General features: G+C 49.9%; 1 protein-coding gene and 1 non-coding gene across 2 annotated transcripts in view; one reads left to right on the top strand and one right to left on the bottom strand.

The window, feature by feature from the left end:
• The window catches only part of DHCR24 (24-dehydrocholesterol reductase), a 35288-nt gene extending 9421 nt beyond the window's left edge, over positions 1–25867 (top strand). The window contains exons 3-9 of the mRNA XM_060022625.1: positions 4881–4986; positions 5682–5800; positions 7700–7963; positions 12696–12839; positions 21391–21588; positions 21720–21898; positions 22961–25867. Of these exons, the coding sequence (XP_059878608.1) occupies positions 4881–4986; positions 5682–5800; positions 7700–7963; positions 12696–12839; positions 21391–21588; positions 21720–21898; positions 22961–23114 (1164 nt within the window). The 3' untranslated portion in view covers positions 23115–25867. The remainder of the gene's footprint in view (positions 1–4880; positions 4987–5681; positions 5801–7699; positions 7964–12695; positions 12840–21390; positions 21589–21719; positions 21899–22960) is intronic.
• Positions 4257–4383, bottom strand: LOC132416515 (small nucleolar RNA SNORA8). The gene has a single exon (XR_009517620.1). It is a non-coding gene; the product is annotated as a small nucleolar RNA SNORA8 (small nucleolar RNA).
• Positions 25868–26812: the final 945 nt, after the last annotated feature.

Below are 26812 nucleotides of genomic sequence, written 5' to 3'. Positions count from 1 at the left end.
TTGTGGCCTCTCCCGTTGCGGAGCACAGGCTCCGGACACGCAGGCTCAGAGGCCATGGCTCACGGGCCCAGCTGCTCCACGGCATGTGGGATCTTCCCGGACCGGGGCACAAACCCGTATCCCCTGCATCGGCAGGCAGACTCTCAACCACTGTGCCACCAGGGAAGCCCCATCATTTTCCTTTTAATCTATTTGTATCTTTATAGTTAAAGTGTTTCTTGTAGGCAGCATATAATTAGGTCTTGCTTTTTTATCCAATCTGACAATTTCTGCCTTTTAATTCAGATTTAAGACCGTTTACATTTAATGTTATTATTGACACGGTTTGGTTTAAATTTGTTGCCTTGCTCTTTGTTTTCTATTTGTCTCATTTGTTCTTTGTTCCTTTTTTCTTTTTTTCTGTCTGCTTTTGGATTACTGAATAATTTTTATGATTCTGTCTTAGCTCTTTTGTTGACTTACTAGCTATAAGCCTTTGTTTTGTTATTTTAGCAGTTGTTTTAGGATTTATGGTATACACTTTCCTTGTCACACTCTACCTTCAAGTGATGGTATCCCATTTCATGTACAGTATAAGAATCTTAGAATAATATGCTTCCATTTCTCTTCTTTCCACCTTTGTGCTGTTGCTATCCTCCTTTTACTTTTATATATGTTATAAACCCCACACTACTAGTTATCTTTTAAAGAAATTTAAATAATAAGAAAAATCTTATATACTTACCCATATAGTTACCATTTCTTCATTCCATTTTGTAAATTTGTATTTCCATCTGTTTCATTTTCCTTCTGCCTGAAGAACCTCCTTTGACATTTCTTATATGGTGATTTTGCTGGTGATGAATCTTTCAGCTGTTGTATGTCTGAAATAATTTATTTGTCTTCATTTCTTTTCCAACTTGTGTTGTGGTAAGATACACATAACAATTACCATCTTAACCACTTTTAAGTGTGCAGTTCAGTGGTATTAAATATATTCACCTTGTCATTCAGCCATCACCACCACCCATCCCCATGACTCTTTTCTTCTTGTAAAACTGAAACTCTATATCCATTAAGCAATAACTCCCCATTCTCCCCTCCCCCCAGACCCTGGCAACCATATTCTACTATCTGTTTCTATGATGTTAACCACTCTAAGTAACTCATGTAAATGGAATCATACAGTATTTGTCTTTTTGTGACTGGCTTATTTGACTTAGCATAATGTCTTCAAGATTCATCCATGTTGTAGCATATTGCAGAATTTTCTTCCTATTTAAGGCTGAATAAGATTCCATTGTATGTACATACCACATTTTGCTTATCCACTCATTCATCCATGGACACTTGGGCTGCTTCTATGTTTTAGCCATTGTGAATAATGCTGCTATGAACATGGGTGTACACATAGCATTTCAAGACGCTGCTTTCAATTATTTTGGGTATATACCCAAAAGTGGAATTGCTGGATCACATGGTAGTTTTAATTTTTTGAGGAACAGCCATACTGTTTTGCATAGTGGCTGCACCATTTTAACATCCCCACCAACAGTGCACAAGGGTTTTAATTTTTCCAAATCCTCACCAACACTTGTTATTTTCTGGTTTTGTTTTGTTTTTAATAATAGCCATCCTAATGGGTATGAGGTTGCCTTCATTTTTTTTTTTTTAATTTTTTGTATTTTAATCATATAGAGATTTTACAACATCTTTTATTATTATTATAATTTTTTATTTATTATTATTTTCTTTTGCGGTCCACGGACCTCTCACTGTTGTGGCCTCTCCCGTTGCGGAGCACAGGCTCCGGACGTGCAGGCTCAGCGGCCATGGCTCACGGGCCCAGCCGCTCTGTGGCATGTGGGATCTTCCCGGACCGGGGCACGAACCCATGTCCCCTGCATCGGCAGGCGGACTTTCAACCTCTGTGCCACCAGGGAAGCCCTGCCTTCATTTTTGAAAGATATTTTCAGTGGTCATGGAACTCCAGGTTGACAGTTTTTTTCCTTCAGTACTTTAAAGATGCTCCAGTGTCTTTTTTTTTTTAATAAATTTATTTATTTATTTTATTTTTGGCTGCGTCGAGTCTTTGTTGCTGCGTGCGGGCTTTCTCTAGTTGCGAGCAGGGGCTACTCTTCGTTGCAGTACGAGGGCTTCTCATTGTGGTGGCTTCTCTTGTTGCGGAGCACGGGCTCTAGGTGCGTGGGCTTCAGTAGTTGTGGTACACAGGCTCAGTAGTTGTGGCTCCTGGGCTCTAGAGCGCAGGCTCAGTAGTTGTGGTGCACGGGCTTAGTTGCTCTGTGGCATGTGGGATCTTCCCAGACCAGGGCGTGAACCTGTGTCCCCTGTGTTGCCAGGCAGATTCTCAACCACTGTGCCACCAGGGAAGCCCTCCAGTGTCTTCTTGCTTGCGTTATTTCTAACAAGAAATCTCTCATGCTTATCTTTGTTCCTCTGTATGTAACTTATCTTTTTCCTCTGGCTGCTTTTAAGATTTTATCTTTATAACTAGTTTTGAGCAATTATTACAATGTGCTGTGGTATAGTTTTCTTCATAATTCTTGTGCTTGGAGTCATATAATTTTTCATCAAATTTGAAATTTTGGGGGTCATTATTTCTTCAAATATTTTTCTTTCCCTTCCTCTCTCTCCTTTGAGGACTGCTATTACACATATGTTGGGCCACTTGAAGTAGTTCCACAGCTCAGCTCACTGATATGCTGTTCATTAAAGGTTTTTTCCCTCTGTGTGTTTCATCTTGGATAGTTTCTATTGCTGTGTATTTAAATTCATCACTCTTCTTCCGCAGTGTCTAATTTGCTGTCAGTTCCAACCAGTGTATTTTTCATCTCTAACATTGTGGTTTTCATTTCTAGAAGTTTGCTTTGGATCCTTTTACTGCCTTTTAAATGTCTGTACTTAACGTTCTGAGCATAGGGAATACAGTATCAATAATTACTTTAATGTCCTTGTTTGCTGATTTTAATATCTGTGTCAATTCTGGGTCTGTTTTATCAAAACACATTGATTGGTTATTCTCCTTATTATGGGTTGAATCTTCCCGCCTCTTTGCATGCCTGGTGAACTTTGATTGGATCCCAGGCATCATGAATTTTACCTTGTGTGGGGTGCTGGATATTTTTGTACCCCTGTAGACCTTAGTGAGCTTCGTTCTAAGATAGAGCCGAGTTAGTGAGAAACAGTTTGATCCTGTTTGGTGTTGATTTTTCAGGTGGGGCTGGAGCAGCATGTAATCTAGGGGCAATCATTCCCCGCTGCTCAGGCAAGAATATTCTGAGTACTCTACCCAGTGCCCTGGGAGTCATGAAGTTTTCCAGTCTGGCTTGTGGGAACAGATACTATTTCCTGCCCTGTGTGAGCCCCTGGCACTGTTACCTGCCAGGCTCTTCCCCTGGCGTCAGCCTCTGGTAATTTCGTCCTGTGTACGTACCAATCAGTCCTCAGTTGAATACTCAACGGGCACTCTTCGCAGTACTTCAGAGTTTTCTCTCTGCAGTTCTCTCCTCCCCAGTACTCTGTCCTGCAGACTCTGTTCACCTTGGTCTTCTAGGGCTCTTGACTCAGAGTGCACTGGGCTCTCCCTTCCTGCACCGCCTAACTCCAGGCAGTTAGCTGGGGCATTCATAGAGCTCACCCTGTTTGTTTCCTGCCAGCAATCATTAACTTCCCTGCCTGATGTTTACTGTGTTGAAAACTCCTGTTTCATATATTTTGTCCTTTTTTTCTCCAGGCAGCAGGTTAAACTGGTTCTTTTCGCTCCATCTTGACTGAAAGCAGAAGTCCTCCTGATGGCATATTCGTGTGTCCATTAAAAATCATGTTTTTTTTTAAGCGCAAACGTTTTTTGTTTATTTTTTTATTATGCGTAACATAGGCAAAATTATTTAAGTCAATAAATTTTTAAGGATTTCCTTCTACTGCCAGTCACCTCAGTTCCTCCAATATTTGGGTCATAATCTTCAAGATAGCCCTTTCAAAAAGAGTTTTTGCTCAATACACAGTTGTCTTGTCAGTCAGTCCGCAATTCTTTTAGTTGGGCTTCTTTGATCTACAGTGGAATATGGACACACTACAAAATTCCCCACCTGTAATCTTTGGGATCCAATTTCCCCAAGCAGTTTACTTTAGGACCGTGTTTAGGGTCAGAGGGGATGAATCTTCCTGGTTCTGGATTTTACACACCCTAGAAAAAGAGAAGCATTAGTTCCTGTTGAAGATTATGTCAAATTGAACAGTTTGAGAAACTACAGGAATACTGTATCGGTAGAAATACCAGGTCTAACATGCACAAAGCCAAGAAAACCAATGATGCCAGATACTGAATTAATATTGCCCTGTCCTTTGAACAAAACTCAGGTTTTCCAGGAGCATTTAATGACAAGGGGTCATGTCACAGTATAGCATTAAATTTTTTTTAAAAAGTCTGTGTTATGTGTGTTTGCATTGGGGTGTGTGTGTGTTGTATTAAAACATAAAAGTAGTAATATAGATATGCATGGGAAAAGACTAAAAGGAGATATACTCCAGTATTAACACTGATAACTTCGAAGAACTAGGATTAATGATTTTTGTCTTCTTCGTATATGCTGTTTCTTCCAAATAAATGAGTATTTCTTCTTCTAGAAGAAAAATAAACTAAGTATTAAATATAAAGGTATTTGAAAGAACAAGATTAAATACTATCTAACCCAGCACCAGAAACCCCATTCACTGTAACTAAAGGTGGTGGAATGCTCTGGAAAGAGGCTCTAAAGCCCGTATAGGAATCCCCATGTAGATTGTTTGGGAAGGTCTGGGATAACACCTTCTGCAGACAGAAGCCCCCATTAGGCCTGGCAGCCTCCTTGTGACCCAGGGTCTCTCTTCTGTGTCAGCAGATTGTCCGCGTGGAGCCCTTGGTGACCATGGGTCAGGTGACTGCCCTGCTGACCTCCATTGGCTGGACTCTGCCTGTGCTGCCCGAGTTGGATGACCTCACAGTGGGTGAGAACTCAGACAGTCCTAGCGTCAGAGCTGAGGAACCTCGGCCCACCTTCCATCAGGTCCAGGAGTCACCACTGTCCCATCTGTGACGGATGTCACCCTGTCTGCTCGTCCAGCACCAAAGACAGGGCACTCACTGCCTGTCAGTCCATGTCTGAACAGCTTATGTTATCAGAATGCACTTTTCAATCGCTGTTTGGAACCTGCTTCCCTGTGACTTGCATCCATTGCTCCCTTTCTGCCCCATGGAACACACAGAATAAGTCGTCTCTCCTTCTATAGGATTCAAGGTCCCAGAGCCTTTCTTCTCCAGGGGAAACACCTTCAGGTCCTTTAACTGTTCCCAAGGGACACGGCTTCCCCCACCCAACCAACCCTCCTTTCATCAGTGTCCCTGTTGAAATGAATGCACAGGTTTCTAGGTTGTGTCTGGCCAGAGGTGATGGCGTGAGCGCCCTTGACGGGGTCTCCCACCCATCTTCCACCTCTAAGCAAGCCCTCGTGCCCACATCTTAGGCCCTCCTTCTCTCTCCTGCCCTCTACATCCATAGAGATGGGAAATCTCCCCTAAGATCTGCCAGCCCTGTCATGCCTCCTTCATGCTCTGAGTTTCCCCAGCTCCAGCAAGGTGTCCTTTTCCCAGCTCTCCCCGACCCCCTTCCAGCTCTGCCTGGCTAATGCACATGTCTCTGCAGGGGGATTGATCATGGGCACAGGCATCGAGTCTTCATCCCACAAGTATGGCCTGTTCCAGCACATCTGCACTGCCTACGAGCTGGTCCTGGCCGATGGCAGCTTTGTGCGATGCACACCGGTGAGTTCAGAGATAGGGGATGCCCCCACCAGCCTGCTCTGGGCATTAAGGACCCCTGGGAGGTGGCTCCCCTGGGGGTGCTTCGTTTCAAATACACCTGTCCAGTCTGGGTCTGTATCCATAATAATAACAGAGATTTATGTAGCCCCTGATATGTGTTCGGATACTGTTGTAAATGCCTCATGTATATTAAGGCATTTAATTGTTAAACAACTTTATGAGGTGGGTACTATTATTAGACACATTTTACAGATAGTAAACTAAAGCACAGAGAGGTGAATAAACTTGCCCAAGATCACACAGCTAGTAAATCCCACACGGCTGGGATTCAAACCCAGCTTATCAGGCTCCCAAGTCAATGCCCTTAGCAATTCATGTCACCATACTGTCTTGAAGTCAGGCCCAAGCATCAACATTCTATGCCAGTGGTGAGGTGTAACCAACAGTAATAAGAGGGGCTGTTTTGGAGAAATAAAAGGCAATTCCACGGCCCAAAGTAGGATGCAAACAGTTACGGAGCAGGACAGATTGAAACTTTAAATAAACTCGGATCTCACTGAGCATATCTAAGGAGCCCCTGGGAGGGGAGGAACAGAGTGATCCTTTAGAAGTGAATGTTTCTGAGAGCCACCAGAGTTGTTGGCCTCACAGAGTCCAGGGCAGGACTCCAGGCTTGAGAGCTCTGGTCTGGACGAGATAGACCTCTTTCAGGATTCACACCAGTTCAGCTCGTTTCCCGAAACGCTCGCTGGGCCCTGCCTTCTAACCTGTTTATTATGAGCAGAGAAAGGAGACAGGCATTCATGAATTACTTCCCTTCTCTGAGGTCCCGTTTCCTAATCTGGCAAATGCGTTGTCAGGAGGAGAACGTAGATGCCGTATGTTAAGCTCCTAGCACAGAGCCGGGTGTGCGGCAGACACCTGCTTATTACTGCTATGAGCTGACAGTGTGATCAGGCGGTGGCCCAGATGGGCATCGGGTGGCCCATGTCTGCTGTTGCAGAGACTTCTGCCAGCCTGCTGCAGAGCTCCCCTGCTCCAGCATGGCCCTCACCCCACCACCTCGCTGCACCCACCACACCAGTGCCAAGGGCGTTCAGCGTGAGCAGAGACCACACAGGACTGTCCTCTCCATAAAGCCTGGACCAGGCTAGACTTCTTCACAAGGAGCTTTATTAGAATCAAAGAAGCTGCCTTAGAACAGCCAGATGAAAAGTTGTTTGCCTCCAAGACAAATACCAAAACAAGAAAATCATGAGGTTAGAAGGAGGATCGCTGGATCAGGTGTCAGGCGGCCTTGCCTGAGCCCGACATTGCTGCACTGAATTGGGGGGAAGCCTTGGGTGAGCCATTGTCACCTCTTGGAGCCTCCCTCTCCTTACCCATTCAAGCAGGAATGTTAATGCTCTCCCTGGACTGTGGTTGGGGAGGGGGGGATTCACAGCTAATGGAATGGAAAAGGCTTTGTAAGTTTCAGTAATGGCCCATTTTAATGTCCCCTGGCTACCTTGACCCTCATTAAGGGTTCATCTCTCTCTAGCCTGGCCTGGGACCCCTGGCCCTTGGTCCCTCATTTTAGAACTCTGGGCAGAGCTGGTCCTGGCCTCTTCCTGGGTAGCCTGTGGTAGAGGGGCTGTGTCCAGGTGGAGGAGAGAGGATGCACTCTCCCTGAGCATCCCTGATACAGAGGGCAGTGTAAGGTCAAATGTCATGCTGAAGCTGCAGGGGGAGGACTGAGGCCCAGAAAGTGCAGTTGCGAGGTCCTTGTTCAGGTTGACACAGATAGTGCCAGGACAGGGATTTAGCCCAGGCCCCGGGTCCTCTGCGCCCCACTGATGACTCGCTGCAGCGCGGGGTTTGGGGGTCAAACATTCAGCATGTGTCCACTCCGCCCCACAGTCGGAAAACTCGGACCTGTTCTACGCTGTGCCCTGGTCCTGCGGGACCCTGGGCTTCCTGGTGGCCGCCGAAATCCGCATCATCCCCGCCAAGAAGTACGTCAAGCTGCGGTTTGAGCCGGTGTGCGGCCTGGAGGCCATCTGTGACAGGTTTACCCGTGAGTCCCAGCGGCAGGAGAACCACTTCGTGGAAGGGCTGCTCTACTCCCTGGAGGAAGCTGTAATCATGACGGGTGTCATGACGGATGAGGCCGAGCCTGGCAAGGTAGGCCCGGAGGAGGAGGGCCTGGATGGGCTGGGATAGAGCCTGATTTCCCACCCTAACCCTGGCAGCCACGCTCTTTGAGGCTGCGACCTGGGTCAGCCCACCTGGGCTGGATCTGTAGTCCGCCATCTTAGGCTGTGACCAAAGTATCCATTTACTCTGGCCCTACCATCTGCCAGGTAACGTGTGTGTCTCTTGATAGGCGTAATCTTTGATCCTCACAGTAACCCCATTTTATAGATGAAGAAACCAAGGCTCCAAGAGGCCATGTAAACTTCGACAAGACGACAAAGCCAAGATTTGAGTAATTGATTTGATGCCTCAGATTCACACCCCTTCAGCGTACGCTGTGTAATGTTTAATAGCCGTTCTTTCTCCATTGAGAAAGGATCTGTGCTTATTATGGGAGGCTTGGAAAGTGTACCGAAGTAAAAGGAAGGAAGAGGCTCCACCTATAAATATGACCCAATCCGGCTCTTGCTAATGTGTTTGATAGATTTATTTCCTCTCCTTTCGATGCACAGATGTTTTTAAAGCTTTTACAAAAGTAGTACAACAATGTTGAAATATATAAAGAAAAAGTTAAAGTGCATCTCTTCACCCAAGCATGCTCCCAGGGTAACCACTTGTAACGCTGCACTCTTCAAGGCCTGTGCGTGTGCGTGCGCGTGTACGCGTGTGTACATGCCCGTGCCCTCGTTTTATCCCGTGCTTTCTGTTGTTGCCTGTAATTAGCCTAACTCATTGCTTCCCGATGAGCATTTATTTTGCTTAAAATGTTTTGCTCTTACAAATAATATTGCATTGAAGAGTCTCTCGCATCTATCCTTGGCCTCTTGTACATGCATTTCTGTAGGATTGAGTCCAAAAAAAGGAATGCCTGACCCAGGGGTTTGAATATATTAAATATTGATAGACATGACCAGTGACCTGCCAGAAATGTGTGCTTCTGTCCACTTCCAGCGACGCAGTGGTGTGTGAGAATACCTTTCCCCCATGTTCTTGCCAGTGCTGGATAGCATCACTCTTTCATTTTTGCCAATCTGATAGGGTTAAAAATAGTAGCTCGTCTTATTTTGCAGTTCTCAGGTACTTTCAAGGTTACCATCTCTTTGCACAGTGTTTCGGTTTGTTTGTCTTCAGCTGTGATCACCAGTTCAAATTTGTAGTTTCTGGTTTAGTGCGATAAGCATTTCTACATATCGTTACATTACCTTCATGTTTAATGACCGCAGAAACATTGCAGTGAGCAAATGCCCTATCCTCTACTAAACCACTGCCCCATAGTTGGAAATTAAAGTGGCACCCTGGTTTTCATTATTTTAATTAATGTAGGAGTGGACATCTTTTGTCTATAATTTGAATAATACCTTCAAGTAGAATTAGTACAACAAAGGATAGGCACTTTTAAGGCTCTTGATCTATCCCTATATACTTAAAGCATTTTAAAATCCAAAAGGACTCAAAAATCATCTGATACAATTCCCTCTCCAAACAAGGAACGGAGGCCCAGAAGGGGAAAGAGGCTCCTCTGAAGACCCACGGCAAGCATGGGGCAGATTTAAGTTTGGGTCTCTGACTCCTGGTTGGGTGTTTGTTTCCCGCCATACCAGCTTCTAGAATTTGTCATCATCTGCAGACTTTGATCGAGCACCATTCTTTATGGGACACTAGTGAGCACTGGAGGATGGAGATCCTGGAGAAGGAGTGGGGCTTCAGACACTGAGCCCAAATGTTCTGGTGTCCCCGGGCCCTGGCTCTGCCTGAGCTCAGGTCGGGCCAAAGGCCAGGCAGTGTGTCACTCTGAACCTAGTCACCTGGCAAGGAGGCCTCGTCCAGAGGTTTTCCACCTCGTCTGAGATGTTCCTCTGGAGGCTGCCAGTGGTGATAAGCTAAGGGCTGGGACCAAGGGGTATCACCACCCCCTTTGTACTGAAAGTCATCTCTTTGATGTATTAGGTACCACCTAAGGTTGCAGTTGGGCAAAAGGGATTGTACAGCTTTTAAATCGTTTGAACACTCTGACCAGTTCCCTTATTTCCCAGGAAGACCAAGGTTTTCCCCAGAGGCTTGCCTGGTATCAGTGGCAGAGGGGCCGGGCCTCGGGCCATAGACTTTTGCAAAGTGTTCCCATGATGCCGGATGAGAACGGGGCCTGGGGCCGGGGGAGAGTGATGGGTGCCAGAGGCATGTGCGTGTTTCATCTGAAGAGCATTTCTCCCAAACATGCCTGTTCGGCAGGCTGCTCGGGCGTTTGTCCCTGCGTGCCCAGGCACTGTCCACCCTGGGGGAAGGCAGCCACCCCCGTTTTACAGGGGAGCCCAGAGATAGGAAGTGGCTTGTTATCTAAGTGCTTGGGCTGGAACTGGAAATCCTGCCGCCTCTTGGCTGCCACGGCCGCCGTGTGCCCCAGGAGAGACATACCATCCAGGTTCTTTATCATGTCCTGGGCTTCTCTGGCACAAAGAGTTACCGATGAGTCCACGAACACCAGGAGTGCAGGTACCCCCGAGTCTCGGGTTCATCACGCAGCTGGTGCCTCTGCCGGTGTGTGACCAGGTCCACCTGGGGTTAGATCAAGCTGCTCTGTTCCTGTTGGATCTGACTCCCCTTTGCATTTGCAGGTGGAGGCCAGCCTATGGTGACTTCTGCCCTGCCTCGCACTTTCCACGCTCTAACTGACTTGGACAGGCAGCCTCTTTAGCCCGGTTCCTGGTACTTTGTGGCCTGGCTTCCCCACTGCAGAGTGGCCTAGCAGCAGAGTGGCCTGCACACAGCGGTGACCCCCAGATGGGCTGCAAGTGTTGGCTGCCAGAGGTGGAGGGCAGAGGTTGCCTGGCTCCAGGGTGGAGGGAGCTGCCGAGGGGCTGGGTGCAGTGAGAGGGCCGGGAACTGAATACTGTGCCCCTGCTGTGGGCAGGCCCTGTGTTGGCTCTTCCTGCCTTATCTCTTGTAGTCTCTCTAACCATTTTGCCTGTACTGAAAATGAGGCTCAGAGAGGCTAAATAACCTGCCAGGATCAGCCTAGTGCATTATAAGTGGAGACAGCAGATCAGTAAACAGTAGGCACACGGCAGTCCCATTTATATAAATCTGTGTGTGTGTGAAAATAAAACCTAATGAATACACATCGGTTTTTAGTAGTTCCCTCTGGAGGGTGAGGCTGCAGGGGCATCTCTCAGGTTATACGTTACTGCAGTGTCTGAAGTTTTCACAAGGAGCGTACGTTGCTTTTAGAATCAGGAAAAAAATTAATAGTTTTTTTTTTTTTTTTTTATAATGCCCACATTCCAGAACCCACCATTCAAGGTTCTCTGCCGTCCGCCTTGGCCTTCTTTTGCAACATGGAATGTGCTTGAGTCCTTGCCTCTTGCCAGCCTTGTGACCTCGGGTAGTCCCTTCAACCTTGATGATTCTTTCTCCTGGTTAGTGAAGCAGGGACAGCCCTGCTGTGCAAGGTCGTGGAGGAGATAAAGAAGGAATGTGTGCAAGGTCATGGAAGAGATAATGAATGTATGCAAAGTCATGGAGGGGACAAAGAGTGAATACTCGGGTGCTGGTCCTGCCTCCCTGGAGTGTGGGCGCTTAGCCCGTGCTGTGATTATCCTCCAGCCACCCTGGGCTTGCTTACTTCTTGCCTCTGCTCCTGTCTTTCCCTCCCTGATGGTCCCCTGGCAACATTCTACCTCTCCTACGCGGCCTCCACTCTCTGCTTCCTCCTGTCCCTTTGCTGGGTGTGATCTCACCTGCCCCATAAAACTCGGGTGCCTCTCCCACCCCAAGAGAAGCTGGTATGACATGGGCCCAAGCGTCTGCAGTGTGTGTGTATGTAATTTCTAATAGTCACAGAGATCTCCCACAAAGTGTTTATTTTTATTGCCATTTTACACATGAAGAAACAAGCTCAGAGTGTCCTGCGCCAGGTCACACAGCTAGTGGGTGACAGCCAGGGTCTGGCCTCAGCCGCCCAACCTGAAGCCCATGACCCTTCCGGGTTGCTGCCCTGCCTGTCTCAAAAGCATCGGCCCACAGTTCCTTTCATGGGTGAGGAAGCTGAGGCTCAGAGAAGCTAAGTCATCCCAGGGCACACAGTAGATAGAGTCCTGAACCATTTAGGGCTGAAGAAAACACCAGCTAAATATATGATTTAGGCTTGGAGACCACGGGTCCCAGTGCCAGGGAAGACGGTAGCTTTACTGTGAGCTTCCTCCGTTGATGGTGGCTGCGTGGGGGGGAGCGCTGTGGCCAGAGGATGTGGAGCTTGGTCCAGGGCAGCAGGGAGAGCAATGTGGTCAGTTAGTGCTGTCGGCTGTGGGACCCAGTGGGGAGGATGACCCACGCGCCGTGTTCGTGCCGACGCTGGCCTCGTGGGAGGGAGGTGGGGAGGAACACGCCTGTATGGAGCGCTGCACTGTGGCCGACGGCGACAGACATCGGCACTTCAGTTCTCTCACCGAGGAGGAGTAGCAGGCTGAGCTCTCGAGCCTGTCAGGAGTTCGCTGTTGGGCCCAGGGCTCACCACTTAACCTCTGTGAGCTTCTGCTCTCTCTGCTAGAGAATGCCGGCTCTGCTTAGTAACCTCGCCCGGCTTTCAAGAGCCTCCAAGGCAATACTAGACATGAAAGAGCTCTGGAGAGGCCAGGAGTGCTGAACAGAAGCCGGGTATCACTGTTACGCCCCGATGGCTTTGGGGCTTGCCTGTGGCCTGACACAGTGCCCTCTGTCATTGCAGCTGAATAGCATTGGCAACTACTACAAGCCCTGGTTCTTCAAGCACGTGGAGAACTACCTGAAGACAAAGCGCGAGGGCCTGGAGTACATCCCCTTGAGACACTACTACCACCGCCACACGCGCAGCATCTTCTGGGAGCTCCAGGTGAGGCTAGGATTTCCTGGTAGTCCTGGCTCCTGGCCAGGCTGGCAACCAGGATGGTTTCCCCTCCCTTGGGGGAAAAGAGTGGCTTTGTCCTAGGGACCAGAACAGCCTCTTACCCAGCAGCACAGTGCTTCCTTCTTCAGGAGCAGCCCCCTTGCCTTAAAGCAGCGGGCTCTCCCCACACACCTGCCTGTGCCAGAAGGTGGGGCGCGGGGCCCCGTGCTTCGGGGAGCACAGACCTGTTCTGTCCTTGAGGAGCTGTAGCCCAGCCGAGCAGACAGACTGCGGCCTGAGAAGAGGAAGTGGCTGGTCCTGCCCAGGGCTGGAGGTAGCTGTCAAGTGTGGCCTTGACGTGTGAGCAGGAATTTGCTGTTGTGTGATGAGCGATGGGGAACATTGACATTTTAAATAAGTGGCCAGGGAAGGCCTCTCAGGAGATGCCTTGTGAGCGGGACCTGAACATAGGGAGGACACGCCAGGCAGAGGAGGAGCCAGAGCACAGGTCCTCAGATGGGCTGAGTGGGTAGCTTTTTATTTCTTTTTTTTAATTGAAGTGAAAACATAAAATCAAACATTTTAACGCGTACAGTTCAGTGGTATTTTGGTACATTCATGATGTTGTGTGTCCACTATATCTAGTTTCAAAATATTTTCATCGCCCTAAGAGGAAATCCTGCACCCGTTAAGCAGTTACTCCCCATTCCCTTTCCCCAGACTCTGGCAACCATCAGTCTTGCATTCTGTCTCTGTGGATTTACCTGTTCTAGACATTTTATTTAAATGGAATCATACACCATGTGGCCTTTTGCGCCCGGCTTCTGTCACTAAGCCTGTTTTCAAGGTTCATCCACGCTGTAGCATGTATCAGCACATCATTCCTTTTCGTGGCTGAATAATTCTCCATCGTGTGGCTGGACCACAGTTTGTTTTTCCACTCACCTGCTGGTGGACGTTTGAGTTGTTTCCACCTGTCGGCATTGTGAACGGTGCTGCTGCAAACATTCACGTACAAGAATTTGTTTGGGTACTAGTTTTCAGTTTTGGAGGATACACGCCTAGGAGTGGAACTGCTGGGTCGTGTGATGATTCCGTGTGTAACCTATTGAGGAACCGCCAGACGTTTTCCATGGTGGCCGAGCCATTTTACATTCTCAACAGCAGCATGTGTAGGTTCCAGTTTCTCTACATTCTCGCCAGCACTTGTTGTTTTCTGGTTTTTTGCGATAGCTATCCTAGTGGGTAAGAAGTGGAATCGCACTGTGATTTTGATTTGCATTTTCCTAATGACTAGCGATGTTCAGTGTCCTTCCATGTGCCTGTTGGCCATTTGGATAGTTCTTGGAGAAGTGTCTGTTCAGATCCTTTGCCCAATTTTAATTGAGTTATTGATCTTTGTTGTTGAGTTGTAAGAGTTCTATATATATTCTGGATATAGACCCTTATCAAATACATGATTTGCAAATATTTCCTCTCAATCTGTAGGTTGTCTTTCACTTCCTTGATAGTGTCTTTTTTTTTTTTTTAGATTTTTTTTGATGTGGACCATTCTTAAAGTCTTTATTGAATTTGTTACAGTATTGCTTCTGTTTCGGTTGTTTGGCCGTGAGGCATGTGGGATCTTACTCCCCGACCAGGGATGGAACCCACACCCCCTGTATTGGAAGGTGAAGTCTTAACCACTGGACCGCCAGGGAAGTCCCGATAATGTCTTTTGATTCACAAAAGTTTTTGGTTTTGATGAAGTCCAGTTGACCTATTTTTTCTTTAGTTACTCGTGCTTTTAGTGTCGTATCTAAGAATCCATTGCTAAATCCCAAAGTCACGAAGATTTCTTCCTGCCTTATCTTCTAAAAGCTTTATGGTTTTAGCTCTTATATGTAGGTTCTTGATCCATTAAAGTTAAGTTTTGTATATGGTGTGAGGTGGGGGTCCAGCTCCATTCTTTTGCATCACAGCAAGGTGCAGGTTGTCACAGCAAGGCTGCGTGTTTCTGAAGACAGCAAGAAGGCCCTTGAGCTAGACCTATGGTGGAGAATGCTGTCAGAGAGCAGCCATGGCCTAGATCATGTGGTTCCTTGTAGGTCGGGGAGGACTTTATGTTTTACCTTGTGTGGTAAGGAAGCCAGTGGAGGACTTGGTGCAGAAAAGTGACGTGACCTGATGTTTGTTTTAAAAGGATAATTTTGACAGCTAGGTGGAGAGTGGATGGGGTGGAGGTGGCAGGAGTGGGAGAGCGGAAGAAAGAAGATTGTGTCGTCCGGGGTGGTAGCGGTGGAGGAGGAAAGGGGTCTCAGATCTGGGAGGTGCTGTGAAGGTTGAACCAACCAACGGGATTTCCCACAGATTGCCCTTGGGTGTGATTCCAAGGTTAGGGACCCAAGCAACTGGGTGACCCCAGGTGCCATTGACTGCTATGGACAACATGGGGGAGGGGTCTGGGAAGGAAAATCAGAAGTTTGGTTTGGGACATGTCAGCGTGAGATGCTTTTCAGACATCCAGGTGGGACGTTGAGTGGGCAGCTGGCGCATATGTCAGATCTTCAGGGCAGAGGTCGAAGAAATCCATATCACTGTGGGTGTCATCAGCAGAGAAATGTTAATTAACACCGTGAGACTAGATGAGTGAGGGAGGTTAGAGAAGAGAAGTCCCAGAGCCAAGCCCTGCAAGTTGAGGGAGGAGGAAGCAGCCAGGAGAGGAGAAGACGCCGTCAGCCCGAGGGGAGGAGAAACCCAGGAGGACTGGCATCCCGGAAGCTACCTGAGGACAGCGTGTCAAGAAGGAAGATGAACAGCTGTGTCAAATGCCCCTGCGTGAGATGACGACAAAGCATCGACCCCTGGTTTTAGTCGTGAGAAGGTCACTCATGACCTTGAGCCATGGGGCTGAAAGCCTGATGTGGGTTCGAGAGAAAACAGAGACAGGGAAGTGGAGACAGTGAAAATGGAAATCTGAGAAGGCTCAGTATAAGGGAAAGCAGAAAAGTAGAGTGGGAGCCAGAGGGGGATGCAGGATCGAGAGGAAATATTTTGTGTGATTGTTTTATTTTTTATTTTGATTTTTTTTTTGGCTGCGCCGCACGGCACATGGGATCTTAGTTCCCCAACCAGGGATCAAACCCGTGCCCCCTGCAATGGAAGTGCAGAGTGTTAACCACTGGACCGCCAGGGAAGTCCATGTGTGACTTTCAAGAAGGGAGAGGTTACCGCATGTTGACGTGCTGGCAGTGCAGGGGAGAGGGTGTGCTCGCAGGGTGAACCTTGAGGATGGATGGATCCTGTGCTCAGGTGGAGAGGTTGCCTTTAGGTGAGAGCACGGAGATTCACCCACTGGACAGGAGGGAGGAAGTGTTAATGGAACAGTTGCTACAAACAGGAGGACCGTTTGGTGGTGGGAGGGTGTGGGAGTTCTTCTGTTTTCTCAGTGAGATAGGAAGCAAGGATTTTAGCTGAGATGAGGGGTGAGGGGTTGTTGAAGGACTGAGGAGAGAGGAGATGGGAAATTGTCCCTTGGAGAGTGGGAATGAATTAACTGGGGAAATGTCATAGGATTGGTGGGCAGCACTGGGCCTGCCAAAGATTCATGACGAGTTTACAGTGAGACCAGCCCTGGTGGTTGTGGATTTTCACACGTTCAGCTCTGTGGACGGGGTACAGCATAGGGAGAAAGTTAGATTTAACCACGGTTGAGGTTTTGCAAATGAGTATGACAAGTGGGGCAGGGTTGGAAAAGCCAGGACATGATCAGGATGAAATCCGAGCCAGCTGAGGCAGGGCAGTGAGGATGTGCGGGGCTGAAGGGACTCATATGGTGGCCTGGGTGCCCCTTGGGGTGAAGAATTGACGTCAGAGCACTGGAGGGCATGGGCAGCAGGAAGGAGAGTTAGTGATGGATGGCCAGAGGGCGAACGCTTGGAGTTGAAACTATGGAGATGCCAAATGAAGAATGTTGCCTACCATCCAGTTCTGCAGGAATGAAGTCATTAGGCCTTGCCGTCAACACCCCCTGAAAGGAATTCAGGGCAAAGGTCAGTAATGAGGCACTCTGTGCTATGGGAAAACTGGCAGATAAAGACAGCCTTCAGATAGGTAGATATCTTGAGGAGAAAATTTTATGAACCCAAATTCTTGGATCTTCCCATACTTAGAAAAGTACCAAAACCATTAAGAAGACGGCTGTGCCTCATAACTAGCAACAACCTTCGACCGAGACCAGTGCCTGATTACATGTACGCTTCGCCAAAATCCCATACATACTGCTCTGGCCTTTACCTCTTCGGAACGGTTTCTCAGAGCTGTTGGAGAGCGGGTCTCCCAGGCTATAGTCGGTGAGACACTGAATAAACTCAGCTCACAGCTCTGACGTGCTTTTTCTTTTTCCAAGTCAGCAGAGGCAATGAATACAGACAATAGGACAGCATCGAGAGGTCAGCAAACTTTCTTAAAGGGCCAAACAGCAAAAGCTTTAGGTTCTGCGGGTCATACGTCCTGTCACAGCTGCTCAGCGCTGCCCTTGTAGCGCAGAAGCAGCCACAGGCAGTGCACAAACAAACGTGCATGGCTGTGCTCCAGCGATACTATGTATAAACACAGGCAGGGGCCAGATGTGGCCAGCAGGCTGGATCCGCTTGCAGACCGACTCCCACGGGCTGTAGTTCGTCATCCCCTGCTCTGGAGTGTGACATGAGAGTCAGGGCAGAGGCCAGGTGGAAGGTAAGATCGCTGGAGGACAGAGAGGAGGCTGGGGCGTGGGAGAGATCATAGAGGTGGATATTAAATCACATCAGTGATAAGATGAGTGTTGAAGAAGGTGGTAGTGATCTGGGAACGAGGGAGATGATGGGGGTGGAGATGATGGGCAGGTGGCTGCAAAGCTGCTGAGGGTTTTCAGGGAATGGGAGGGGCAGAGACCTAGAAGCAGTAATGAGGAGCCCACCTCACCTCCGTCTACCCCAGAGGGTCATGGAGAGAAAATGATACCACCTCGGAGGGCTGCAGGGGCCAGCCAGGTACGAGCTAAGAGCAAGGAGAGGACACGATGGTCGAGAGAAGAGCTTGAGGATGGAGGGGGGTTGCTGTTTAGACCATGAGAGAGCACAGGGGAGGGGTTTGGAAGATGGGGGGACAGCGGCCAGTGGGGTCAGGGTAAAAGACATTGCATCGCTGTAGCACATCAAGGGTGCTAGTGGGAGGCACCCAAAAGTCCACCGTGACTGAGATAAATAGGGATGTCAGGCATGAAGGAATTACACCTGGTGGTCTCCTAGGAGGAGGTGTCGGGTCACTTCTAATCGTGGGCTAGGTCTCTCAGGCAGGATGTGACGGGGCAGTGGTAAGGGATGGAGGAGTGGGCAGCAGAGGCTTCATCAAGGCCTGGGGAGCTCTGGGCTTCCCCCATCCCTGTTAGTCCTCCTTTGAGCAGTGTCCAGGCCCAGAACGTTTGGTGGAAAGTTTTGCCAAAGGCAGAAGACCCCCGAGTCCCTCTTTATCCCTGCCAGGAGCAGTGTTAAGGATGTGGGAGGTGTGGTTTTGTCAAGAGCAGGGATATTTAAGAGACAGGAAAGGAAAGAGGGGCCAGCAATTAACATGAATCACTCCTTACATGTTAGTTCTTAGGCCAGACACTTTACATGCATTCTCTCCGTCTTCCTAACAGCCCTGTGAGGGTAGGTCCTAGTGCTGTTTCCACTTAACAGATGAAGAAACTGGTTTAGGTTATCCAGAGTAACACAACTCAGTAAGAGATAAGAGTGTATTGGTTATCTATTGCTGCATAATGAATTAACCCCAAATTGTGAGGATTAAAACAACTGCCCAGTTTCGAGGCTCAGGGATTGGAGAGCGATGATGTGGGTGTTTCTGGCTCGGGCTGCAGTCAGGTGTCGGCAGGGCTGGTGTGCTGGAGGCTCTAGTAGGGCTGGAGAATCTGCTTCCTGGAAGGGTCCCTCACGTGGCTGTTGACAAGAGGCCTCCGTGCCTTGCCACCTGGGCTGCTCAAGTGTCCTCACAGCAGGGCAGCTGGCTTCCCCCAGAGCAGGTGATCCAAGAGAGAGACCAAGGAGGGGTCCTCAGTGCCTTCCATCACCCAGTCTTGTCACCTCGCCACTCCCACCATACTCTCTTATTAGAGCGAGTCACCAAGTCCGGCCCACACCCAAGGAGGGGGGAATTAAGCTCCACCTCTGGAAGAAAGGAGTAGCAGAGAACTCCTGGATGGGTTTTAAAACCACAGAGCTAGGTTTCAAAATGAGGTCTGTCTTCTATTTTTGTGCTGTTAAACTCTAGCCTGTACTGCCTGAAGTTAAAGTAAGAATCTGGAAGGATGGGTGTTTTACTACCAAGATGTGCGCACAGGAAGTTTGTTCAGGAGAACTCTGGCGATCCTCAACTGCGAGAGGAAAGGGAAGCAGGGCCGGGCAGAGGGAAAAGCGGAGGTGTCAGGCAGCCACAACAAAGACCTCAGCCGACCCCCAGGGAGCTCTGGGGCTGGATGGCCCTCCAGGGCTGTCCCACCTTGAGGCCAGGGGGCTAGGACTTTGCAGCCCCACCCCGTGAAGGGTGACCTTGGAGATATTGCATGTTGGGTTCCAGACCGCTGCAGTAAAGCAAATATCACAATAAAGTGAGTTACACGAATTTTTTGGTTTCCCAGTGCATATATATATATATATTATATATATATATATTTAATTTAATATCTTTATTAGACTATAATTGCTTTACAATGTTGTCCCACCGCATATAAAAGTTATGTTTACACTATAGTGTAGTCTGTTAAGTGGGTACTAGCATTATGTCTAAAATAAAAAGGGCATACCTTAATTTAAAAATACTTTATTGCTAAAAAATGCTGACCATTATCTGAGCCGTCAGCAAGTCAGAGTAGTGACATCAGAGATCACTGATCACAGATCAGAAGTGCAATAAAGCGAGGTCTGTCTGTACAGTGTCAGGCATCCAGGACAAAGAATGCAGTAGCGCTCTGTGTGCTGACACCCAGGATACAGTGGTAAGCAGGAGGCTAGTAGACGCTGCCATTTGTGACTTGTGTTCTTTTTAAGCCCATGGACTTGTCTGTGCATCGAATGTCTCTAGAAGGGTACACAAATAATTCCTAAGAATGGTTGCCTTTGTGGAGGGGAAAGAGATTGGGATGGAGGAGGAATGATGAGTGGTCAGGGCTGTGAGGGAAATGGGGTCAGGGCTTAGCCTTTGAGGGGGGATTTCTGCTATGGGCCTGTGTGGCTTTTCCAAGGACAACCAAGGGAACAATAAAAGCCACGCTATTTCCTGAGCTCCTGTTGTGAGCCAGGAACTGGTGTAGGAGCCGGAATCTAACAGAGAAGAGAGCAGACAGGCCCCTCCCTCCCTCATGGGAGTGGGCTGGTGATCAGAGGAGATGATTCCAGGGGAGGGGAGGGGAGAGGAAGAGTCATGCAGCCTCTGAAGCTTAGCATGGGGGCTTCTTTGGGCAGCCCCCACTGACCCTAGTCTGACGTGGACCCTTTTATGAGCTGCCTCTGCATCTCTCTGTTGCAGCTCTTCACACCTGAGGTCAGGGACCACGTCTCAATGATCTGGGTATCCCCAGCACCCAGCACAGAACCTGGCACCTGAGCACACAGGCACCTCGTCATTGTCTAAAGAATGAAGGAATGTCCTTGGCTTCGAGGGCCCAGGAGCTATGAGGATGGGGTGTCAGGTGCACGCTGGCAGCCCTCGGGAAGACGGCAGACTGGGGGCAGGGAGGACGATCGTGAATGGGGGGCTCCTCCCTTGTGGAGGTTTGAGGAGTGGAAGAGTAAGGACAGCCCTGCTCAGGGGGGTTTCCCAAGAGGCCAGCTTGGGGGAGGCAGGCGGGGTCGCACTGTGCAGGGCCACAGGAACAAGAGAAAGTGGCTAGCTCTGCCTAGGATTGAAGGTAGCTTGGCCTTGACAGGTGAGCAAGAATTTGCTGTTGTGTGTATGGAGGGGTGGGAAGCAGTGACATTTTAATAGGGGCGTCAGAGAAGGCCTCTCAGGAGATGCTGTAAACCGAAGGGCTCATCGTTGAACCTGAGCGAGACCTTCCCCACCTCGGTGGGAGCCGTCTCTGGCGGTGTGACCTTAGGGAAATTGCTTAAGCTCTCTGAGTATCCATCCCTCTTGCCATTCAACGGCATTCTCAAACATTTATGGAGTGCCTGCACTGTGCCGGCCACACTGACCTCAGCAACTAGAACAGCAACGATAGCTTCGTTGTCGTTTCGCTTCAGGCAATGGGCTGAGTGCCTTCCATTTGGTATCTTACCATTCATTCTCACAAGCCCCATTTTGCAGATCAGGAAACTGAGCTCAGGGAGGTTAAGTCCCCAGCCCAAGATCAACATCATAGCTGATAAATGCCGGAGCTGGAAATCAAACCCAGATCCGGCTGGGTACCACCACGCCCCCCCAGATGGGAGTGGACCTGTCACATTTCTGTCCAGTACCAGAGGAGGACCCAGCCCCTGGCACATGGGGACACTGGGCCCTCCTGAGTTCCTTCTCGCCATCCCCAACCCTTGTCTTTTAGGACATCATCCCCTTTGGCAACAACCCCGTCTTCCGCTACCTCTTTGGTTGGATGGTGCCTCCCAAGATCTCCCTCCTGAAGCTGACCCAGGGCGAGACGCTGCGCAAGCTGTACGAGCAGCACCACGTGGTGCAGGACATGCTGGTGCCCATGAAATGCCTGCCGCAGGCCCTGCACACCTTCCACAGCGACATCCACGTGAGCCGGGCCGGGAGCTCAGCGGGGACGCGGGGGTGAGGGTGGCGTGTGAGCAGCAGAGAGAGGGGAGTGCTGCAGAGCCTGCCTCCTGGGGGAGGAAAAGCACCAACACGCCCTCCCTGGCCCCCCAGGTCTACCCCATCTGGCTGTGCCCATTCATCCTGCCCAGCCAGCCGGGCCTGGTGCACCCCAAGGGAAACGAGGCCGAGCTCTACGTCGACATTGGTGCCTACGGGGAGCCGCGCGTGAAGCACTTTGAAGCCCGGTCCTGCATGAGGCAGTTGGAGAAGTTCGTCCGAAGTGTGCACGGGTGAGCGAGTGCCCAGAGTGTGGCCGTCAGCCACAGAGCACTGATGGGGGTGCTTTAGATGTGTCCAGGGGCTCCCACTCCAGGTTGGAGGCCAAAGCTGAGGAGTGGCGGGGGGACTCAGGACCACGAAAGCCACACAGAGGCCTGGACAGAGCATTGCTCGGAAACGTCCTGGAACAAACCGTGGACGTGCAAAATCCATGTGGACGAATCTCAAAATAATTATGCTGACGGAAAGAAGCCAGGAAAAAAGAGTACTGTATGATTCTACTTAGATATATATTTTTTATTTATATAAAATTCTGGGACATGCAGATGAACCCATGGTGACAGAAGGCAGTTCTGCCTGGCATTGTGGAGGGTGACGGACAGACAACACAGGGGAATTCGGGGCATGAAGAAAGTTTGGGGGTGATGGATATGGCCGTTACCTGGACTGAGGTGACAGTTTCAAGGTTACAGACAGACATCAAACTTATCAAGCAGTGCGTTTCTTGTTTTTTAATTTATTAAAAAAATTTTTTTGCTTATTTTATTCATTTATGTTATTGAAGCATAGTTGCTGTACAATATTATGTTACAGGTGTACAATTTAGTGATTCACAATTTTTAAAGGTCATACTCTATTTATAGTTATGATAAAACATTGGCTATGTTCCCTGTGTTGTGCCACATATCCTTGTAGCTTCAAGTTGTACACTTTCCTTATGTGCAGTTTACTGACCGTCAAAAAAGAGAGAGAAAGCAACCTGGTGAGCATATCGGGGAGACGGGCATGCAGTGCCCTGCATTCTTCTCCTGACTCTGCCTCCACTGCCACTTAAAGCCCTGAGCCCAGACTCCCCATCTGTAAAATGGGGATAAGAATTCCTGCACCAGCCCCAACCACTAGCTCATTAGGGGGATTAAACAAGAGAAATCCTCCAAAAGCGCGTCCTGCCCTGCAGAGCAGGCGGTGCGTGAGGGGCGCATTAGGGATGGCTGGGGTTCTTTGCTCCCCTTTCCCCTCCCCACCCCTCTGACCCCCGTCCCCGAGTCCTCACCCTTGTGTCTGTGCTGCAGGTTCCAGATGCTGTATGCCGACTGCTACATGGACCGGGAGGAGTTCTGGGAGATGTTTGACGGCTCCCTGTACCATAGGCTGCGGAAACAGCTCGGCTGCCAGGACGCCTTCCCGGAGGTCTATGACAAGATCTGCAAGGCTGCCAGGCACTGAGCCGGAGCCCACCCGGAAGGAGGCGGACGCGAGGGCGGACCCTGTCCCCAGGGCCAGAAGGCATCTATCTTCCCTCCACTCAAGCTTGGCTGCTCTGCCAGATCCACACTTTCAGAAAGAAACCCCCCCAGAACCCCCACCCAGGCGGCCCCGACAGCTGCTCCCAGCCTCCAGGGGCAGCCAAGCAGAGTGGCCAGGACATGAGATTTGGAGTCAGACAGACCCGAGTCTAGTTCCCAGTTCTGCCACTCATGAGCTGTGTGACTCTGAGTGAGTCACTCAGCCACTCTGAGCCCTGTTCCTCACCTGTTGAAAGGGGGTAATGCCGTCTTCCTGCTACTGTCACCTAAGTCAAGCGCCTGTCGCAGCAGAGGTGCCGGAGAAGCGGCAGCTGCTGTTAGCACGGCTTCCCACTCAGCGTCACGTCGGACTAAGTGCTTTGGATTCAGTGGTTGAGTCCGGGAAGGCTCCATGTTAGGTCACCTGGGCTCAGGTTTGGCTGAAGGGGGTGCCCTCGAGTTGCGCTGCCATCACTTGTCAGCTGCAAGACCTCCTCGCGGAGGGAAGGAAGGAAGGTTCCTCTCCATCCCTGGGGTCTTGGGAGGGCAACAGATGGGGCGGGCGGGCGGGCGGGCCCAAGATGTGCTGTGCCAAAGCCAGGTCTGATTCCAAAGTTCTCCCTGCCGTGCTCGGTGGCGCCTTGCCCCTTCCTCCTTCACGCTCAGGCTTGCAGGCCCACTGCAGCCGTTGCCCACGTCCACTCAGAGGGGACTGTGTCCTTGGAGAAGACACTTCAGGGTTGAATCCTGGCCAGGCCCAGGCCTGGGACACCTGCCCAGGCTGGGTGAGCAGTCTCTGCTCTGAATTGAATCCAGAGGACCTGGGCTCATTCTTGCCTCTCCACCCTCCATGGCTCTTGTTCCCAGAACCCGCTTTGCCATGGTGGGGCTGTGTCCTCTGCTCTGCAGTAGGGGTGGGAGTTGGGGGGGGTGGGACCGCACCAAGCAGGAAAATGGAGCCCGCCGTCACTCGGCTTCGTGGGGTTCCTCACTGCGGGGCTGAAAGAAAACAGCATCAGCTTGATTTCTCCAACCACTCATCTCCCCCTTTTTTTCTTTCTCCCCCGGCCCCCAACTGTAGTTAATTTTAGTGCCTTACAAATCCTAAGCTCAGAGAAAAGTTAGCTCCATTTCCGTTCCAGAGGGAAGGAAACCTTCCCAGGTCCCTGCCCGCCTAGTAGAGCTTGGTTGTTTGTGCAGCTCTGTCTTAAGAACTGCCCAGCCTCAGCTGAAAACCCAGAATCAGAGAGGGAATTGTGTAAGTGAAGCTGGAATTAAGTGAACTGTGCCAGGCAGTGACATTTTGGGAGAGAGAGAGAGAGAGAGGGACCACTGCACCAGGAGCCAGGAGGCCTGGGTTTCAGTCCTTGCTGTGTCCCTCACGAGCTCTGCACCCGTGGGCAAGTCATTTGTCCCTCTGAGCTGTAGTTTCCTCATCTGTCACATCAGCGCCCACAAGACCACCTGAGGCCCTTCTGCTGTAGGAGCGCAGAGCTGTCTTAAACACCACGACTGCAAACCCCATGAAAAGCCTCTTGTGTGGATAGTCAGAGGAAAAACAAATGATCCAAGTGGACGCTTGGGGGTTGTCTCCCATTTAAGGTCCTTCCTTCAGCCCAAGGCCAGCTCTCGTCTTTTCAGAAAGGCGCAGCCATGGCCTGCACGGAAGTGTCAGTCTTGTCACCACAGGTTGCCAGGATCCTCCCAGAGCCGTGCTCTGGCTGCCGAGGCTCGCTCATCCTGCCCTGGGCTTGGCACGCTGTAGTGTCTTGGCGCGTTCCTGGGAGTTCTGGGCGCATTCAGGACACTCAGATGACAGAGGAACCACTCTTCCCCATTTGGCCTCTGGAGGGGGCGTAAGAAAAAAATAAGAAACCTCATTTTCTCGCTTGTATGCAAAGCCCGTGAATACTGGCATTAGCTCTCCTAGTGGGCCCGTGGGCTTCCCGCTCGGCGCTAAACTGATGATCCTACTTACTGTAGAGGAATGGCGAGCCCGAGCTAGGTTAGCCCCACAGATAAGGTCCCATCCTTTCACCAGTGGGGCCTCCGTCCCTGGGCCCCTGGGAGTGTGGCCAGAGATGCCAGCAGCTTCTGTTATCCTCAGTCCTACAAAGCAAAATCCTGCCCTTCACAGACCTCACTCGGAACCCGGGGCTCAGAAGGGAGGGAGGGTCTGGGGATCACACCAGCCTCAGGTTAGTGTTTCACTTCAGTGATATCTTGCCTAGAAAGGGGCAGTCTTCCAAGCATGTTGAGCTGAGTGACCAGCTCTTTCTTGTAGCCAGTCTCGTCACTACCCATCCAGATGGTGGTTTCAGGTGGAATTAAACTTGGCACGTGGCGGGAGTGGGGCAGCGTGTGTGGAAAGAGGCCTCTCCCTTCCGGAACGCTGAGTTTCTCTGCATGAAGGTTTTCTGTAAAATCCGGATTCTAGCCAGTTTCTTTGGCTGGAAGGATGCATAATCTAATTAGCTGTTACTGAGAGGGAAGGGGTGGGGATGGGGGTGGCAGTGAATGCTGTGTGATTTTTAGTTTTTTCCTTAATCGTGGGGACCACGGAAAAAGGCCTGGGTCCCCCCCACCCCCCAGCAGGCTCTGCAGCTGCAGGCGCTGTGCCTACTGTCTGAACACTTCATGTCCCTATGGCTGTGTGGCCCCCGCTTCTGTAAGAATAAAAGTGTGATCTGGAAAGTAGCCTTTGTCGTTTCTTGCTCTGGGGACCCCGACGTAGAGGCACTCCTGGCTCAAGTGCAGGCTCCAATTTCCCTCTGAACCCGCGAGGGCTAGAAGATGGCGTGGGGGAAGGGACAGGTGTGTTAGGGCAGAGGGACCAGGGTGATTTTCTTAACTGTTTTTGAATTTCCGTCACCGTCACAATGATCTGGCGTAGATGATAATATTCCCCTATCTGCAGGGTGGAGAACAGAGTACAAGGAGAAACTTGGAAGCTAGGAGACCAGTGAGAAGAGTTCAGGTGAGGTGGGGCTCGGATCGAGGTGGGGCTGTGCTTTTTAAGGCACCAGACATGACAGAAGCTCTGGGCCGCAGTCCTGGCTTTGTCACTTGGATGACCTAACTAATTTTGGCAAATCAGTTAATCCTATTGAGACTCTTTCCTCATTTACACACTGGTAGAGACCACCGACTGTCCACTAAAACCCCTTCCTCCCTTGGAGCACACCACTGGACTACATTTCCCAGCCTCCCTCGCCCTCAGATGGGCCCTTGGGTTAGAGTCGCTCTAGGAGACTGTGAGCAGAAGTGGTAAAGCCCTGTGTGAGGTTCTCCTGGCTCTTCTGTTATTTGGACGCAGATGACAACCAGGCCATAGGTGGTAGCAGAGTCACAAGGGGCAGGAGCTAGGTGCCTGAATCACTGTATGGAGAACTGCCCCCCAACCTGAACTTAGGCCTGGTCTGGAAACAGGAAATAAACTTTCACTGTAGTTGAGTCACTGCGTGTTCAGGACTAATTGTTAGAGCAATTTAGCTCTCCCTAATTGTTACAGGTCGTCAGGCTTAAATGAACAGAGACACACGGGTTGAGTTTAGTGCAATAAAGTTTTATGCAAATGCATAGATATTCATGATGGACATTTTCCTAAAATATATGTGATGTCAGGGTCCCATCCTAAAG

The sequence above is a fragment of the Delphinus delphis genome, chromosome 1 (genome assembly GCF_949987515.2).
Source record: "Delphinus delphis chromosome 1, mDelDel1.2, whole genome shotgun sequence".
NCBI lineage: Eukaryota > Metazoa > Chordata > Mammalia > Artiodactyla > Delphinidae > Delphinus > Delphinus delphis.
This window is presented reverse-complemented; position numbering and strand designations above follow the sequence as displayed.